This window comes from Sceloporus occidentalis, unplaced genomic scaffold, assembly GCF_023333645.1.
Source record: "Sceloporus occidentalis isolate IW3139 unplaced genomic scaffold, rSceOcc1.0.p SCAF_4, whole genome shotgun sequence".
Lineage (NCBI taxonomy): Eukaryota > Metazoa > Chordata > Lepidosauria > Squamata > Phrynosomatidae > Sceloporus > Sceloporus occidentalis.
Genome location: NW_028316984.1, coordinates 132,062,043 through 132,080,925, shown reverse-complemented (window position 1 = coordinate 132,080,925; position 18,883 = coordinate 132,062,043). Strand labels below are relative to the sequence as shown.

Below are 18,883 nucleotides of genomic sequence, written 5' to 3'. Positions count from 1 at the left end.
CATGAGAAGAAACCCAAGTAACAAAGTTGATTTGTCGTTACAGTTGTGCTATCATTAAGAACAACCTGCAGAAGAGCTGCATCTGAGGAAGTAGATCAAATCTATGAAAGCTTATGCTACAACTTCTTTGGCACAATTAGGCTACATCTGCATTGTAGAATTAATGCAAATTGACAACACTTTAACTGTCATGGCTCAATGCTATGGAATTTTGTGATTTGTAGTTTTGTGAGATATTTAGCTTTCTCTGACAGAGAGCTCGGGTGTCACAACAAACTACAAATCCCAGGATTCTGTAGGATAGGGTCATGACAGTTAAATTGGTGTCAACCTGCATTAATTCCTCAGTGTGGCAGCTCCCCTGGTCTCCACCAACACCAGGCTGCTGATGTTGAATTTCATATTTAGTTAACTAATAAATTGTGTGGGTGGAACAGTTTTGTTGGTACTGTCAAAACAAACATTGTTTGTCACAGATATTAAGAAATAACAGGCAGAAGAACAAACTTAGGTAACAACAGATAGAAGGTTTTTGCATTCTTCATCACACTGTTGGGTTTCTTAAGACTTGATATCTTACTGTAAAAAAGAAGAATAAAGGAGACAATATAGTGTTTAGTGGTGCTAGGACTCTTCGCATTTTTTTGCAGTCTGCACCAAATAATTCAACTTTTATGGACATATGGACAAACTTTTATCTGACTCATGTTTCTTTTTCAGTCAGAACAACAGCAATCATGAAAGCAGCCAAGAGCGTCTTGTGACACAGTAAAGACTAACAATTTTTATTTGGCATAAACATCAGTAACAAGTAAACACTGGCTCTTTGGCATGACTCACAAGGCTACAGCTGACTTTCCTAACACTGACAAATGTGTCTGTGTGGGAAAGAGAGTACCAAATATTTAACAGACTGCCAAACATCCTAAACTTGGAGGTTTAGATATATGGGTTTAATTTAAGCATGCTTAAATTGATGTGGGTTTACTTAAGAACTGCTACAAATGCCTGAGTTAATGTTGGTTTACTCAGGACCAAATTACATGCTACATTAAACACACAGGATGCAGTTGACCATATTTTCTCTCTCTAAAGTAAATGCACCCCCAGTCTGCACAGGTGGGAGAAGTTTAATCCTTTCTCCATCTGGCCTAAAATACCTAAAATTTACCTAGGAAAAAAAATAAAACAATCCTGCCTCTCCTCACAGGGATTTTAAAAAATTAATTAGTTTCAATGGTTCTTTTTCCTCCCTATTTTTCATTACCATGCAGGGGAGGCATATTTTTAGATAAAAAACAGATTATGGAGAAAGCTTTAAATATCTCCCAGGTACACATGTTGGCACTGTTCCTGCTCAGTGCTGGACACAGTTCCCTTGTAGTTTCAAAAGCTATATTTAGATGTGTGTACATGTTTAGCACTGCATGTAATGTGGCCCACCTAAATGCATGCTCTGTGTGTGCTGCAGAAAACATGAGAAGACATATATATCTCGAAACTATGAACACTTCTCCCAATGCAATTGGGTATATACATATGGAAGAAAGGTTATGCTATTATTATTATTATTATTATTATTATTATTATTATTATTATTATGCTTTTTCACAGAGGAATCAGAGCAGATTCCAACAGTATAAATAAAACATCAAACAATTAAAAATTACAATTTAAAAACCCCTTTTATGTTCCTATCTAGATACACAAATTAATATGATGTATATGATCTCCCTGCCTAGTAAGACAGTCTGGACTATGCATTCATAGTTGTGTACCAGAGCCATCACTTCTTTAACCAGCTTCAAAACGGAGTTGAAAACCATCCTGTTCAGAGAAGCCTTCCCAGGCATTGCATAACTGTCACTTACTACTTGATGTTCTTTTGGTGCCTGTTTATCAAACCATTTCCTGTATTGCTATGTACTGTATATGCATTATCCTACTTGAGAGTATGTATTTTCCCTGGAAGAAGATTAACCATCCATTATGAATCCAAGCCCTCCCTCCAGTCCATCTTCCTTGGTCCAGGCCTCGGAGGTAGAGAGGAACTGCTGGACCTCTTACCCTTTCCCTCCACCACTCCCTTCTCCTTCTGTGTCATGTCTTTTTAGATTGTAAGCCCGAGGGCAGGGCTCCATCTAACTAAAAAGATTGCATGTACAGCGCTGTGTAAATTTACAGCACTTCATAAATAAAGGTTAATAATAATAATAATACCCTGTTCAATCAACACTTCAGGAGCAGATAGGATCTGGAAGTAATCTTCCATAGCTACCGACCAAACAGCTACCTGAAAGCATTGCTATTGCTTTGTTATATATTTATTTAAGATGCATGGGAGCTGCTTTAACAAAGAACTCAAAATCTGCTTTTGTCAGATGCTTCAAAATACTTTTTCAAGCAAATTATTTAAACAGTCCACATCAGTTGCAAGCCTTTTAAAGACACCTGAATTTGGCACCTGTCTTTTTGAGTTCAAATTTGATAAAACTCAGTTAAAATTTGTTTTCCCTTCAAAGAACTTGGGGATGTTCTTTGCTTTTTAAAATAGGTTTTCTTCATATAATGGATCAGGGTGTAGAAAATTAATTTTCACAAGCAATTAGTTACTATTTCAAAGCCCCAGAGCCTTTATAATTACAATTTTAAAAGTAACTATGTTCTTATAATGAAATGCAACTAAAATTGTTAGTTTTCCATTTGTATTGAAAACAATAAAAATGCTACAACCTGCCATGCTGTGGTACAGAGCATATCTAAAGTATTGAGGCTATAAACCCTGCTACTATAAAAGTAGCTAAAACAGTTACAGTGCAAAAGGGAAGTGATCCTTCATTATTTTACATTAAGTTACAGTGTTAACTTAGCTATGTTTTAAATATTACAAATGAGAATTAATAATTTGTTTTTGTCACTACTAAATTATGTCCAACCCCACTATCTGCTCCTGAAAGGGCTCTGTTTTATTAGGATATTCTGATGTTCAGACATACCTGTTGTATAAGATGCCTTGAAGCCAATGCCTGCTATATGATGGTCACTGACAAATTCTACCAACATGGTGCTTTTAGAAGATATTACAGATGGGGGCACTGTTGCCCCACATGTCTTGTCCAGTAGCATCTTGTCTGATTTGCTGATGCCATCATATACCTTCACATAGTCAGCTGTACAGTCCTTAGAGGACTGCAGGTCAAACACCTCAAACCTCAGCTGTACCTGTTTAATGGGTAGAAGAAATGGGTGCTTTCAGTGCATTTCACCATTCTTTGATTGATATTCTCTATTAGAATAAGGCCTAGGCAATCCTAAAATGTAGAAGTGGGTAGGAGATTAATCTAAGTTATCTTTGGAGTCTCAGAGATGTTCTTTCCTTTTCCTTGTAGTGTGCAGAATGATTCACTTGCTTGTGCTCCAGTGGCTGTGAGGAGGTAGTAGTTAAATTGCTGATTTGGTATGTGATTGAATCCCAAATGGGAATTATATTGGAAATGAGTTCAAACTTGTATCCGTCCATGAAACATCCTGATTGGCCCCAGGATTTTCACTTTAGGACAGTTTTGACCATAAAAGAGGATAGCCCTACATAAGCCACCTTCAATTTCAAAAAGTAACTTTCATATACCAAAAGAATAGCCTGATGCTTACCATCTACAAACTCCTCAAGATGGTAAGAGGGGAAAACAAACCAAAAAACATAGGAGAATTGAGTGCAAAGTCTGCATTTTAATTATGCAAGCACTGTTGCGTTCAAAATCACCTTTCTATAGCTGGGTCCTTGTATTCGAATAAGCCAAAGACAGTTCACACCATTGGGGTACTTTGACGGATAATTGGCAGAAGTCAGTGATCCGTTTGAAGCAACTAGCACGCTACTGCAGCGACCTATGGAAGAATTGCAGTTGTATTATTACAGTCTCTCAGCACATCAGCAGTGCAATAGCAGTTGCACTTGTTTTCAGTTCTTCAGTTTGCCTTTTTAAGAATTGCCATATATTCATGGCTGGATATACACCACCTTCAAGTATATGCATGGGTTTCTCATTCTAGTACCTATAGAAGGATGTTAAGAGTTTTCCTAAACCAGGCTCAGAAATTATTGTGGGATTTTTTGAAAAGAATCCTAGTCTTAGGAAAAAGCTGAGGTATAAATAAAGTGATTGGTTGTTCAATTGATTTTCTCTGTGGAAACAAACATTCCCGTTGAGGGTGTGCTACTTACTGCAGTTATGCAGCTGGTTAATTTTGGCCACATCAAGGTTACTGATTCCACTAAACTGTCCAATCCTTATAGAGTCATCTGGAATTGGAATAATAGTTGCCTCACCAGAAGTATTAGATAAAGTTCTCCTGCAGAAACAAGAAAATAATTCCGCAAATGGTTTCTTAGAAGACGAAGAAGGCTACATCTACACTGCAGATGTAATACAGTTTGACGCCACTCTAACTGCCACGGCTCAATGCTGTGGAATTCTGGGGGCTGCAGTTTTATTTAGCCTTCTCTGTCAGAGAGTTCTCTGCAGCCTTCTACAAGATTCAGCCTTCTACAAACTAAAAATCCCAGGATCCCATACGATGGAGTCATGACAGTTAAAGCACTGTGAAACTGCATCACCTCTGCAGTGTGGCAGCAGCCAAAGAATAGTTCCAAAATCCACATTAGTGCAATATGTATCTTAGGCATAACAAGTTGGAATGTCCAGATCTTTTCCTCAAGCTAAAGTTTACAAAACGGTAGTGGGGGTGGAAAAAGGGAGGAAAACATTTTTGAAGTCAAGTTGGTTAGAATGTGTAGATTTAAGGTGAAATGGCGAGTGTGGGGAAATTAGCAGACATTCAGATTGGGTCAGCATTTGTGGCAAGATAGCTTCCATCTATTTTTCAGTTTGTGTATGTGTTTTTTTAAAAGATAACTGATGTAAATTATGACTGGCAATGCAGTTTGCCTTCTTCCTCTCTTGTTTTCTGTCATGAATGATATAAAGCTAACTAATAATTTGTCTTCTCTTATATCATTTTTTGCACACTTCCACTAGGATATCCTCCTGTTTTCTTTGGCCTTGTCTCACACTTACTTTCTCTCACACTTCCTCCTTTTAATTATATCTCCCCTCCTGCTCTGTCAGAGTTGTACAGTTCAAATAAGGAGGCCTCAGGAAAGATGTATCACTTTTTTTTCAAGAAAGAAAGAAACAAGATTCCAGAGAGATTTTAGAATCAAAGCTGTCAACTTTTTAAGTTTCAGGTTGGTTTTAGAACCAAAACCATCAACATAAACCTGTCATTCATTGCCCACAACTCTTTTGTGTTCACATCCCAAACTCTGATGCAACACTGTTTTGGATCAGACCTTCTAAGACAGTTCTTTTTGCACTACTCAGATATAATGGCAGCTGGCAGCCCTGAGGTCAGCATGTTGGTGAATTCATTTACAGGAGCTATCTAAGGTTCTGAATGCTAAACCCTAAATAGACTGGGCACTTTGGATAGCTCCTTTAATTTTTGCACTAAAACCTGGAATAAATTAACTACCCAATTGACATTGCAACCACCAGTTCCTACTGCTCTAGTAATCTTCTAACAATATATAATTCAAAAGACAAGCTATCTAACCATCTCTAGTTTTTTGTGGCTTTTTCAGGCTATGTGGCCATGTTCTAGAAAGGGTTTCTTCCTGACGTCTCGCCAGTATCTGGCTGGCATCTTCAGAGAATTGATTCTCTGAAGATGCCAGCCACAGATGCTGGCAAAACATCAGGAAGAAGCTCTTCTAGACCACAGCCACATAGCCCGAAAACTCACAAAAAACTATGAATGCCCACCATGAAAGCCTTCGACTAACCATCTTTAGTTTGAAAGAATAAGATTTCATGCCATCTTACCGCCCATAATGCATTATTGAAGCATAGTCATATTCAAGACCCAAGTTGTTGGAATTTGGATTAAGCTCAAAGTTCTTTCTATGGTCTGTGAAATAAAATGTAAAATCTCTGAGTCAGGGGCATATGGCTCTAGAGTCCCAGTTCTGTGGCTCCACAAGTCCCCCATTTTTATTTCTGGTACAATTTTTGTGTGCCAAATCATACAGAAATGGATACGAAACACTTTCCCACACACCCCAGAACTTCCCTAGACTCTTCCGCAAAGTACTTCTGTATTCATCTAGAACAGGGGTAGGCAACCTGCGGCCCGCAGGCCGGATGCGGCCCGGCAAGGCCTTGGGACCGGCCCCCGCCTGGTCCTGCCACCGATTGCCGCCGGAGCCTTTGGCCTCTTGCATGAGGGCGTGGGGCGTTTGGCCTATCAGGAGGAGGCGGGCAAGGGGGGCAATTGTCTATCGAAGCCTCCAAAACATGCATTTATATTAACATTTTTTAAAAAATCAGCAATTTTTTTGCGTGTCCTCCATTTTTTAGAAAAAAGTGTCCTCCATTTGAAAATTTTGTCCTATATTTGTCCCAGTTTATTTATTTAATTAATTTTTTTAAAAAAATTATTTAATTATTGGCTTCGGCCCCCCAGTTGTCTGAGGGACAGCAATCTGGCCCCTGGCTCAAAAAGCTTGCTTACCCCTGATCTAGAACATAGACTGGAAGTCATGTTACTGCTCATAGTCATTTTGGCCATTATACAGATGAATATAGAGGCTATTGGAGACATGATGGGTGGCCATGATCCATGGATGTATATGAAAAATTGACCATATTTCCCACACAGTCATAGGCACAAACATTTCACAGCTGAAAATTGGGATATCAGTGACAAAGCAATATCAGAGTGCAGTCAAGATGGCAAAAGACATTAATGAGGAAAATAGAAAAGCTAAGAGATGGTGCAGCAGTTTGCTTTTGCCTGAGCCTACAGGGAAAGCCAAGATTCTTTCCCTCTTCTCTTCTCCCACTGCTGAGTTAATTAACTGTATACTACTTTTGCACTTTGAACTCAATTTGCAGCAATTGAAATAAGTTGGGACAAGGGGGGAAGTGCGAGGATGAGAGGAAAAACTGGGGCATTTTAAAGCAACTGAAAAAGTGGGGCAACAAAAGATTCACTGAGATGATCCTTGCCAAACTGGGACAGTTGGGTGGTAGGTACAGTTGCTCATTCCTGGGGGGGGGGGGGGGGAGTGAGATCAAGTATGCAGTGTACATATCCCCTAGACTCTTACTAGTTTTCTGCAAAATGTAAAAGAAGCTTTCTTGGGCTTTTCTTTTTCATAGAGAAGTCTTAACAAATCATATGGGAAGGACGCATCGATATCCTTAGGCTCTTCCTTTTCCCTATGACTATTCATTTCAGCCCTTTATCACTATTTATACCACATTTCATGGACACAGGCTATTTGCCTAACCCCCAGTTCAACCATTTTATGGAATCCAGGAAGAAACAGACACTTGCTAATTAACCACAACACATGATTTATGCTTATACAAATAAAATAGTTAAATTGTGAATAAAATAAGTCCTAAATTACAGAATAATTTAGAAGTACTTACTAGGACTAATGTATTGCCACATGATTTTCACATATTTGTCTCTGTCACTTCTGCTGTGCTCATGGATTAAACCTAGTGCATGTTCCAGTTCATGCTCAACAACTCCCTTCCACATGCACAGTGTCTTTGAAAGAAATATTGTCTGAGCACCTCCAATCTTTCCAGGAAAAGATGAGCAGCTGAAAAAGATATAGTTTGTTAAAGAAAGCAGAAAATAATGATAACAGTGAAATTTTTTGTTGTTGCTTTCAACATAATTTTAAACCCGAAACTGGGAAAAATTACTCTTTTGGATTACAAATACTCCCAAAAACCAGTCAACACAACTGTCTATATTGGGTAGGGGATTGTGAGACTTTGGCGGGGTACAGACCGCCGCTTTGCGGCGGTCTGCCGCCGCCGCCAGAAGGTCCGCGGGGGAGCCGGAGCCTTCAGACGGCCCGACTCCTGCGCGGACCGAAAAAAGAAGCTCCAAAATGGAGCTTCTTTTTGCGTCGCGTTTGCGACGTAGCGAGGCGCCAGGGGCGCGCTCGCTACGTCAGCAGCGGCGCGACGCGTCTGGACGCTGTGCGTCCGATACGTAAAGATGGCGGCGCCCATGTAGAAGGGGCGCCGCCATCTTGTACGGACGGAGTCCGTACTAGGCCATGGGGCGTCTAAAAGAGACGCCCCTTTTTTAAAATGGGACGTCCGGAGGACGTCCCAAATGGCAATGTAGAAAGCCCCTTTGTTTCAAAAAACTTATCTATTCCAACCTGTATTCAAGAGAGTATGAGACTCACTCTGTACAGCATCTGAAGAAGTGGGTTTATATCCAGAAAAGCTCATACTAAAATAAAAACGAGTTAGTCTTTTTTCTGCCCCTTATTTCTTCCTTTTTACTCTTTATGAGAGTATGGAGTTTATCAGACAAGGGGAATTGGAAGTATAATCCAATGGCAATCTGAACACAATCATGGTGTTTAACGTTATTGCGTGATAACCCACTACACACAAATTCGGGTAATGAGAAATCGGTCCGAACACAATCATGTGGCTTCACGTTATTGCGTGATAGACTGCCACATGCAGGCAATGGGGAGCCAGTTCGAGTGCAGTGCGTATTCACGTAATTGCGTGAAACTAGTGACTTTAAGTGAATGTGTTTTGGCCCCACTTTCTTTTCATTTGAATTTAAAAGAAATTCCTCCTGTTTGATATACTCCTAGGAATAGAGGTCTTTAATAATAATATGAAAATGATCAACCCTTTCACACTATACAGTTATAGGACTATGATTCATCTTTTACTGCCATAGTTCCATTCTATGGAATGCTGGGATTTGTACTTTAGGTATGTAGAATCGTCAGACAGACAGTCCTAGTCCATGACCAAACAACAAACCTCAAGATTCCATAGGGTGTGGCCATGGCCATCAAAAGTGGAATTATAGCGATACAATTGTGAAGTGTGAAAGAACCTGACGTCAAGGATTATCTGGAAGGCAGTAGTCTGCATGATTAGTGCTAATTATGAGATATAGCATGGTGCAGTGGTTTGAGCATTAGAAAAGGACTCTGAAGATCAGAATTCAAATCCCAGTTTGGCCAGAGAAATCCACCTGGTAATATTGGGTGAGTTAAACTCTCTCAGCTTCAGGGGATGGCAATGGCAAACCTCCTCTGAACAAATCTTGCCAAGCCCATGATATGTTCACCTTAGGGTCACCATAAGTTAGAAATGACTTGAAGGCATACAACAACAACACCAAAACTAATTAGTACTTGGTACAAGCATGGAGCTAAAAGAAGTTTTCAGTAGCATCTGCCACAAGGTTCATATCATCTATTTAAATTATTGATATAGGATATTGCTCCTTTGAAAGCCTCCCAAGTGGCTTACAAAGGGCTAAAACAATCAAATATTAAATCAAACTGTTAAAATTTAATTGACACTGTAGTAAAATATAGTCCTTAAGGAACAGAATGAAAGACAGAGAGAAATATTAAATGCATGAAGTATTAACTGTTCAGCCAGATTTGCAAAAACTCATCCTTGTGCTTAAAAGAAAGAAGTCTACATTAAATGAAAGCCTCTAGAAAGAATAGTTCACAAATAGGGCACTACCACAGAAAAGCCCCTGTCCCAGGACACCTAAGTTCTGGACACTCATTTCAGAAGGAACAGACTATCAGACCACAGCTTCAGGGGTTAATCTTAATGGGCAGTAAGCTTCATGCCAGAGCAGGTGCATCTATATGTCCCTCTTTTCACTTCAAGTCATACCAATAAACAAAACAAAACGCCACACATTATAATCCTGTGTGTCTCTTGGAAGGGCCACAGAACAATAGCCAAGAATATCTGCCTACAGAAGATCTCAGCCTCTATTCTCAACATCATAAGTACGTCCAGAAAAGGCTCATGTCAGAAACCCTAGAAAATGTAGTGCTGCCAGTGTGGGCAATACTGAGCTAGATAGATTAAAGCTCCGATTTGATAGATCAAAGTAGGGATGTCTCTAAACTGCTATTTTTAGTCTAGGTTTGATGTAAGCAAACATTCCTTCTAATCCTTATTCATATCTACCCACATTCAGGGCACATAAGAGTCAAAACAACATCTCCCCCTCACTCCCCTTTACTTTTCAGAAGTAAAAACTGTAAACATAGTGGGCTCCTTCTCCCATGGCCAATAAGAACTGGAATGAAATACAAAGAGGCTGAAAATTTATCTACACTACATCGGTATATCAGCCTGATACCACTTTAGGTATCACGGCTCCATCTACAGTATCCAGGTCTCTGTAGTTTCGTGTGGCACTTAGAATCCTCTGCTCTTGTGTTTCTAGTTTCTAGCAAGAAATTCTAAATACCTTTCCAAAATATGAATACCAGGATTCCATGTGATGAAGTCATGGTAGTTAAAGTAGTAGCAGATATGCTCTTGTGGGAGGGATATGGCAATCGAATGAGAGGAAGAGAATGGAGTCACTGGAAAAGATGCATGCAAGGGCAAAAAACAGCAGCACACAATCCCATTGTCTGGATGAGTCATTCCATCATTCTGAGAAGCGAACAGAACAGTCTATGGAAACTGAACAAAGAAACCAAATATTGTACATGTAATGCAAAGTATGTCCACTCCACGGTATGAGTGGAGAAAGCAACAATTTTGTTAAAGCAGGAAGGCAATAATTTTGGTACGATGTGTCTGACTTTTAAATGTTTAATATTAATTGTGCTTGGAATGCTCTAGTAGAATCAGTATTTTAATGTTAACCAATGTTCTTGACCTTCATAAATATGCCTACATAAATATGCATGAAGGTAATATTGTAGTGGGACTTACCCATAACCAGGCACAATATTTAAATAGTCATTTTCTTCTTTTCGCTCCACAAAATTGATGCAAGTCAATGTTTCAAATTCAGTCATGGCTTCTTGAATTAAATCTCTATGCCATTGTTCTGGGGTTAACAAAAGAAATTACATTATTTTAGATTTCTCCCAAGAAGAACCATTTCAATTTAATCTGAAATATGCTTAGTTAGATGTAGAGACTTTTTTCCCCAAAAGATTGATTGAGAACTTCAGTCTAAATGGGATGGATGGACAGACAGACAGAAAGACAGACAGGGCCAGGATCCAACAAGTATTTCCACTAATGCAGGAATGGGAATTGTTCAGCCCTCCAGACTTTATTGAATTGCAACTCCAACCAGCCTTAGCCAGCACAGCCAATGGTGAGGCATTGTGATAATTTCAGTTCAACAACATGATTTCACTCCAGCACTACTCGAATTGCTTCTATTAACAGATCTGTGAAGTAGGTGATTCTCCCCACCATTTGCAGTTCTTCTACAGTGGATCGACACTAGTATAACATTCAGTTTAGCTGTCTATCTGTTTAGCTAGATGCCTTAGAGTGTATCCACATAGCAGAAATAATCCAGACTGAGATCATTTTAACTGACATGACTTAATGCTAAAGAATTCTGGGATTATAGTTTAGTCTTCCCTGTGAGAGACCTCTGGTGCCGCACCAAAGTACAAATCTCAGAATTCCGTAACATTGAGCCATGAAGGTAAAAGTGTCATCAAATTGTTTTATTTCTGCAGTGTGGCAGCAGCCTGAGCCAAAGATAAAAACATTCCAGTTGTTAATTATAGCACTTGAAAGGTTACTTTACAAAAGGAGTTACTTCACTTAGCTTACTTTACAGCATTTAAAAAGTCCACCATAGTGTAATGGTTTGGACATTGGACTAGGACATAGAATCATAAAATCATATAATCATAGAATGATAGAGTTGGAAGAGACCACAAGGGGCATCCAGTCCAACCATGGGGGAAATCCCAATCAAAGCAACCCCCGACAGATGACCATCCAGGCTCTGTTTGAAGACCTCCAAGGAAGGAGACTCCACCACTCTCTGAGGGAGTGTGTAGGACATTGGGAGACCAAGGTCCAAATCCTGGCTTGGTCATGGAAACCCACTGGGTGACCTTGGGTAAGTCACACTCTCTCAGCTTCACAGGATGACAATAGCAAACCCCCTCTGAAGAAACTTGCCAAGAAAATCCTATGATAGGTTTGCCTTAGGGTCGCCATAAATCAGAAACAACGTGAAGGCCCACAACAACAACAAACTTCATTTTACTAATTAGTCTTATAACACAAAAAGTCATTGTTAATCACTGCTACTGCAGTCCAGAAAGGTAGCACACCAAGTTACTCATTACTAAGAAGTTGCTGTTACAGTGCTATTTTGGAAAATACAGAGAAATGTTCTTTGCAAATCAACTTTGCAACTTGGAAATTCTGAGAAAAATGCAAGACATGACAAAACAATCCCTTCAGCCTACAGCCACACATGAGGCCCTTTCTATGCCACACTGAGTCACCACATTCCCCCAACAATAAGGAGCAGGTAGGCAACATGTTCCTGTTCCAACAAAAAAGCCACTCTTGGAAAAAGCAGCTCTGAAAAAGTAACTTGTCACTAAAATAGTTCATTAGAAGAACGATGAGTTATTTCCTAACTATGGTTAATTAGTTACACAGCCTTAATAGAAATAAAAAAAGGTGAATTGCTCTATATTATTCTATCCCATCTTCCACCCATTTCTCATTCTATGCTGGTGGCCAGACATATTGATGGCTTTAAAATGAGGAAAAGCCTGCAGGCTGCTGCTGGCATTTCTAAGCCATTGATCATTATAAATATATTCATATGTAAAAACTGTTGCTTTTCATTTCATGGGAAGGATCCATGACTCCTAGGCTGAGAACTGACCCAGTGATCAAAGTATGATTGTTCCTTTGAGCCAGCATGAATACATTATAGTAGTAAGTCTTGGACTAGGACTTCAGGAGACTAGAGTTCAAATCTTTGGTCAGACACAGAAACCCACTGGATGACCTTGGATAAGTCAGACACTCTCAGCCCAGTGGTTCTCAACCTGTGGGTCGCGACCCCTTTGGGGGTCAAATGACCCTTTCACAGGGGTTGCCAAAGACCATCAGAAAACACATATTTTTGATAGTGGTAGGAAAGTTGAGAACCACTGCTCTCAGCCCACAAATTTATTGTTGTGTTTTTATGGATTCTATGTTACATAAATGAATTTTAACAGAACTGTAATTTTAAATTTAATGTTGTACTCCAACCTTGATCTGCAGGGAGAGGCAGGAAATATATAAATAAAAACTATTTATTATTATTATTATTATTATTATTATTATTATTATTATTATTATTGGAAAGCAATAGGAAACCTCCTCTGACTAAATTGTGCCAAGAAAACCTCATGATAGGGGTGCCACAAGTTGACATTCACTTGAAGGCACATAACAAATATAACTAAGGCCTGAGACAGATGGGCTGGAAGGGGCATGTCCATGCTGTAGGGCTCGGGAGCACACAGCAACCACACGCTCCCGAACCCTAGTCCGCACAGATGTCGCCATCATGACGGCCTCACATCCATATGGGGGCCGCCGTGATGATGCAAGGGTGGTGGTACGTCCACACAACGGGACACTAGGCTGGCATTATTGACGCAACACAGTGTGCAATGGCACACTGATGGCGGTACCTGTGTCTGCCAAAAAGAACCCGCTTTTAGCGAGTTCTTTTTGGTGTGGAGGGAGCCCATGCAGTTTGGTTGCTGCGGGCTCCCTGTAGAGGAAAAATGGGCAGCTCCAGACGGCCCCTTTGGGGCGGTCTGTCAAACCCCTAAGTCTGGATCCAACCCAATATGTACCTATGAGAAAGAATGAAGAGTACATGTGGCTATCAGTTATGTTTAACCAGAAAAATCCAGAAATAATCCCTTTAGAGGAAAAAGGAAGACAAAGGAAGGTAAACCCACCAAAATCAGAGGAGATGGTATAGGGGATTCGTACTATTCCATCGCTGGATTGTGGCCAGTAGCAAGGGTTAGCAGCACAGACGATTGCACTGCGGCTGAATTTCACTGCAATATCACCTTCCATCAATTTCTGGCGGTTCCCTGGGTGCATACAGGAGAAAGAAGCCACAAAATGTGACTGTGAAATGGAAGGAATGAGAAAAAGATAGATGTTTTGTCCACCAAGAGCAAACAGACAAAGGGAAAACTGAACACAGGAGAAAGGGTTCAGTGACAGAGATCTCAGACTAGAGTGATTCCATACAAGCTGGACTATAAAGTCCTTTGCTGTCTGCAAAAATGAAATGAGGTATGTCTGTTCCTGGTTTCCACTCCACTAAACACATCTGAGGATGTAGACTGAAGTCTATAAAAGCTCATGCTGCCAACTTCTTTCTTTCAGTTAGTCTCAAAGGTGCTGCAAGATCTCTCTACATACTGCTTCTACAGACTAACATGGCTATATCTTTGAATAACAGCTGGAAACAGTTATGAGAGAAATAGTTTTTTTTTTTATTTACAGCAGCCTTCTCTAACCTGACATTCACCTGATCTATTGTACTACAAGTTTCATCCCCCCTGCCAGCAAGTTCAGAGAACCTTCTGGTTGAGGATATTGGGAGTTGTAGTATAACACATCTGATTGGGGAAGTCTGAGCTACAAGAAAAGGAATAGGAAGGGGAAGTTGTGGAGAACAATGCTGAGCTGGGCTAGACTAGATGTGATGTTATATACTTAGCTGTATATAATATTCCTTTAAAAATGGAAATAGCAGCTGTGAGATATAGTGATGATTACCGGAAATGTATCACTTCTTCCCATTCTGTGTTACTAAGGAAAATCTGTCTTCTGAAATTGTCTTCTGGTATTTATTTGCTTTTGAGTAGCAATTTCCACATGGAGAAGCACTTACTTAAATGCTTTTCATACAATGGATGAGTTTGGCTCTTAATATCATGTCCAGTTTGGCTCTTAATATGAATACATGTAAAAACGCCTTCCTGGTGATTGGTATATCCATGGCATTTCAGCAAATAGGTTTTAGTTGGCTAAAGTAAAATATTAGTGTTTTTTTTAATGATTGTGCACAGTGGTTTGAACATTGGACTATGATTCTGGAGAGCAGGGTTTTAATTCCATCTCTGCCATATACACCCACTTGGTTACTTTGGACATTTCACACTTTCTCAGACTCAGGGGATGACAACAGCAAACTGCCTCTGAAAAAAATTGCCAAAAAATTCCATAATATGGGGTCACCATAAGTCAGAAACTACTTGAAGGCACACAACAACAATAAGGACAAATGAAGGCACACTGCATCATTGCTGAAAGTGTCATTTTTTTCAACGTCTGCAGAATATTACCATTTTAGAATGTCTGGGGATATGGAAGCAGGTCACATTTTAATGGGCATGAACATAACACTCCTAAGTCCCTGCGGCTTGTTCAGAGATTGCCTAGAGGAACTGATAAATTGCATTCACATGACAGCATTTAATAAACCCAGTAAACATGCTGAAGATGGGAAAGTTCTGCCACCTTACCTTTATTAGCTTTCAGAATCAGGTCAAAAGCAGTCTCCATTTCATCATCTGGTTCTGGTTCTGCACAAAAATCAATGGCTGTCAGCTCAATTCATTATGTTCAGTGAACATATGGAAGACCCACACTAAGGTAATGGAAGATATTTTACTGCCTGGTCTGCATTCTGCTTACACAAGTTGACCACACTGGGGAAATTTTCATATTAAATAATTATAGCACTATGATCACACTTTAACTGCCACAGCAAATATTTAATTTCTATAATACTTAATAGTGAACTCCTTGCTCTCTAAGCAGTTTACAATGTGTATGCCAATTGCCCCCAACAAGCTAGATACTCATTTTACCAACCTATGAAAGGATGGAAGGCTGAGTCAACCTTGCAGCCTCTAGGATCAAACTCACAACCTTGTTGCTGCAGTACCGGCATTTAACCACTGTGGCACCAGGGCTTCAGGGGGTGCGTTTGGGGCAATGTCTCTGAAACCAGATTTTATTTCATGTTCTAGATTATGGTGGGTAGCAAAGATGGAATGCCTTGACCAACTTCAGCCTGAAACAGATTGTTACTTCCAGCTAAAAAAAAAAAAAAAAACATTTATATACAGTTATATAAGTGTTGACCTTATTAAGTTTCCATTAATTTAGTATGTCTACTCTGATTGAAAGTAACAACTGAAGTTAGGTCTTCAGTTGGTTTGACAGATGTTAACTAGAGATAACAGGCCTAGCTTCCAATTGTTTATGTCCTACTTTCTTCCAGATGGAATAATAACAATGCTGTCTATGGCTTTAAAAATGTGAGCAGTGCCTTTAAAGGCAGTTGAAAAGCTTCAGTTGATCCAAAATGTTGTGCCCACTGCCTGGAACACATTTCTCAGGGTATACACACACCCTCAGACCACAGTTTGAATCCTGGCTGGGACAAGTAAACCCACTGGCTGATCTTGGGCAAGTCACACTCTCTCAGCCTCAGAGGATGGCAGTGGCAAATCCTTCTGAAGAAACCTGCCAAGAAAACCCCATGATAGTTTCACTATAAATTGGGAACAACTTGAAGGCACACAACAGCAACTTTTATAATGCAGAGGCAGGAATCATGTGACCCTTCAGATGTTCCTGGACTGCAATTCCCAGCATCCTTCACTATTGACTATGCTGGATAGAACTCCTAGAACTTGCAATTCAACAATATCTGGGGGAATCAATGATTCCTACCCCTGTTTTAAAACCCAAACTGTATTGGGGTGACTGGTGACACCAGTTTCTCTGTTCATATCTGATGTTCTTTTCAGATATTGATTGAAAACTTTTATCTTTTCACTAATTATTTTGTCTAATCAGTTTGCTCTGTTGGGTTTTAAATTTTGCCTCTTCCATTTTTGTATGTTCTTGTTAACATACAGTATTCTGTTTTTATATTGTTTCATTGTGGAGCTTCCAGTTTTGGAAACTACATCATTATGACTTTTATGAAAAAAAGGGGAACTGTGATCATTATTTTGTTTTGTATTTCTTAGTAATTAGAGGCATCCCCACAAATGGACTACCTTACATTTCACATACAAAATATTAGACATTGGAGCAACTAGTATCAGGGATTAATGCAAATCATTCCCACAAGGCAAGCACTATCTCTTAGGATAACCTCGTGTTGTGCTGTTTCCATACATAATTTAGCCCAACAACATACAGTATGAGTGAACTGATTAATGTCATTCTGGATGCATCCCAGCTATCCTAATAAAATCATACAGGACACCCTTCCCATCCTGGTGCCCTACAGATATTTTTGACTAAAAGTCCTATCATCCACTATGACACATGAACTGGGATGAAAGAGATTACAAGCCAAGAAGTTGGGGAAGTCTTGGAGAGGTGTCATCATTATCAATGCAGTCCTGAACTTCAAGAAGCATTTTATACAGGGCTGTAACATGTGGGGCTTCATCTGTGTTAATCTTGAAAATGGAAGAGATACATCTTATATCTTTATTATTAATAATAATAATAATAATCTTATTATTTATCCATACATTTAAACTGATACCTCTTTGAGCTCCTATATACAGTCAGCCCTTCTTATACACGGATTTTTTATACACGGATTTTTGAAAATGTTCAAAAAAAGTATAAATTTCAAATATCAAACCTTGATTTTCCACTTTTTATAAGGGACACCATTTTGCTATGTCATTATATTTAATGGGACTTGAGCATCCACAGATTTTGTTATCCGTGGGGGATCTTGGAACCGAACCCCAGCATATAACAAGGGTCCACTGTATAATAATCTATAATATATGTAATAATCTACATTGTATTTATAGCAGACTTAATAAATTTACATACCATTTTCACCCTCCTCTTCAGAGATCTGTAGGAATAATAAAAAATCAAACTAATACATATTCATACAATTGGAAAAATTTTAGGACAAACATAAATTCACAGCCATTCAAATTCCCTACTCACAAAAGAAAAAAAGAACAATCAATTTCATATGCAAAGAAATGCTTCTGCATCTCATTAGTACCTAAAATTTCTGTGTTGGGCTGAACATGTAAAAGTGTGAAAGTATAATCTGATGGGTGAACATCAATAATATGAAACTAATCCATTTAATAATTTGTGTGTCAAGTAGGAATCTCAATACTAGCTAGTCTATCACTATTGTCATTCTTCATTATTTCCTTCTTCCCAGTAAGACCTTGCTCATTTGAAAGCCAAATCATCACTCCGGGTTCAGTTGTCCCCCAAATATAACATGTTCCTTTTACCTGAACAGGATTCCCCTGAGTGAAATAAAGATGGAATACAAAAAGGGCAAGTGCAGTTTTAAGATGCATCTCCAGGTTTGCCATTGCTCTTGCTTGCAGTCTTCTTTTTACCAAGAGATTTTTCAGCTGCTCCCTCTATATCAGGAGCTGGTTACCTATGGCCTTTGGACTAATTTCCTTGGTTTAACTTCAAAAGCCCTCCAAAACTATAAAACCAAGCCCCTTGCAAGAGCAACCTGTTCTGCCTCTGGCCACCCACCAGGTGGGAAATTAGTGAGGAGGGGGAGACATACAGATGTAGAGGGACACTTTGGCTCTACCTACTGGCACCATGTATCCCCTGATGGATTCTCCCTGGGGGAATGCACCACTTTTGACAGAAGAAAGGAAGGTTCCCATACTCTGTATATTTACATACTGAAATTGCATTGGTGCTAGACTATAGAAATAAAGCCAAATTTTGCATGGGTAAATAATTCCTTTCTGAATTATTATAAGGCTTCGGGGCTGCAATTTTAAAGAACTGAACAATGTATCATTACTAAATTAACTCAAATTGTTCAGTTGTATAAAGGAGAAAACCATGAATCTGGCATTCATCGCAATGCCCAAATATTAAACCAGCTCAGCAAACACAGATTTATGTAGTAATTACAGTGT

General features: G+C 39.3%; 1 protein-coding gene across 1 annotated transcript; it reads right to left on the bottom strand.

The window, feature by feature from the left end:
- Nucleotides 1–544: 544 nt before the first annotated feature.
- On the bottom strand, nt 545–18,307 carry LOC149314625 (astacin-like metalloendopeptidase). Its single transcript, XM_089523124.1, has 11 exons — nt 18,224–18,307; nt 17,796–17,820; nt 15,443–15,502; nt 13,856–13,996; nt 10,830–10,947; nt 7,500–7,678; nt 5,886–5,970; nt 4,226–4,353; nt 3,764–3,888; nt 2,997–3,222; nt 545–579 (listed from the first exon to the last, which is right to left on the bottom strand). Exons 1-11 carry the CDS (start codon nt 18,305–18,307, stop codon nt 545–547), a joined length of 1,206 nt encoding a protein of 401 aa, XP_089379250.1.
- Between the last annotated feature and the right edge of the window lie 576 nt (nt 18,308–18,883).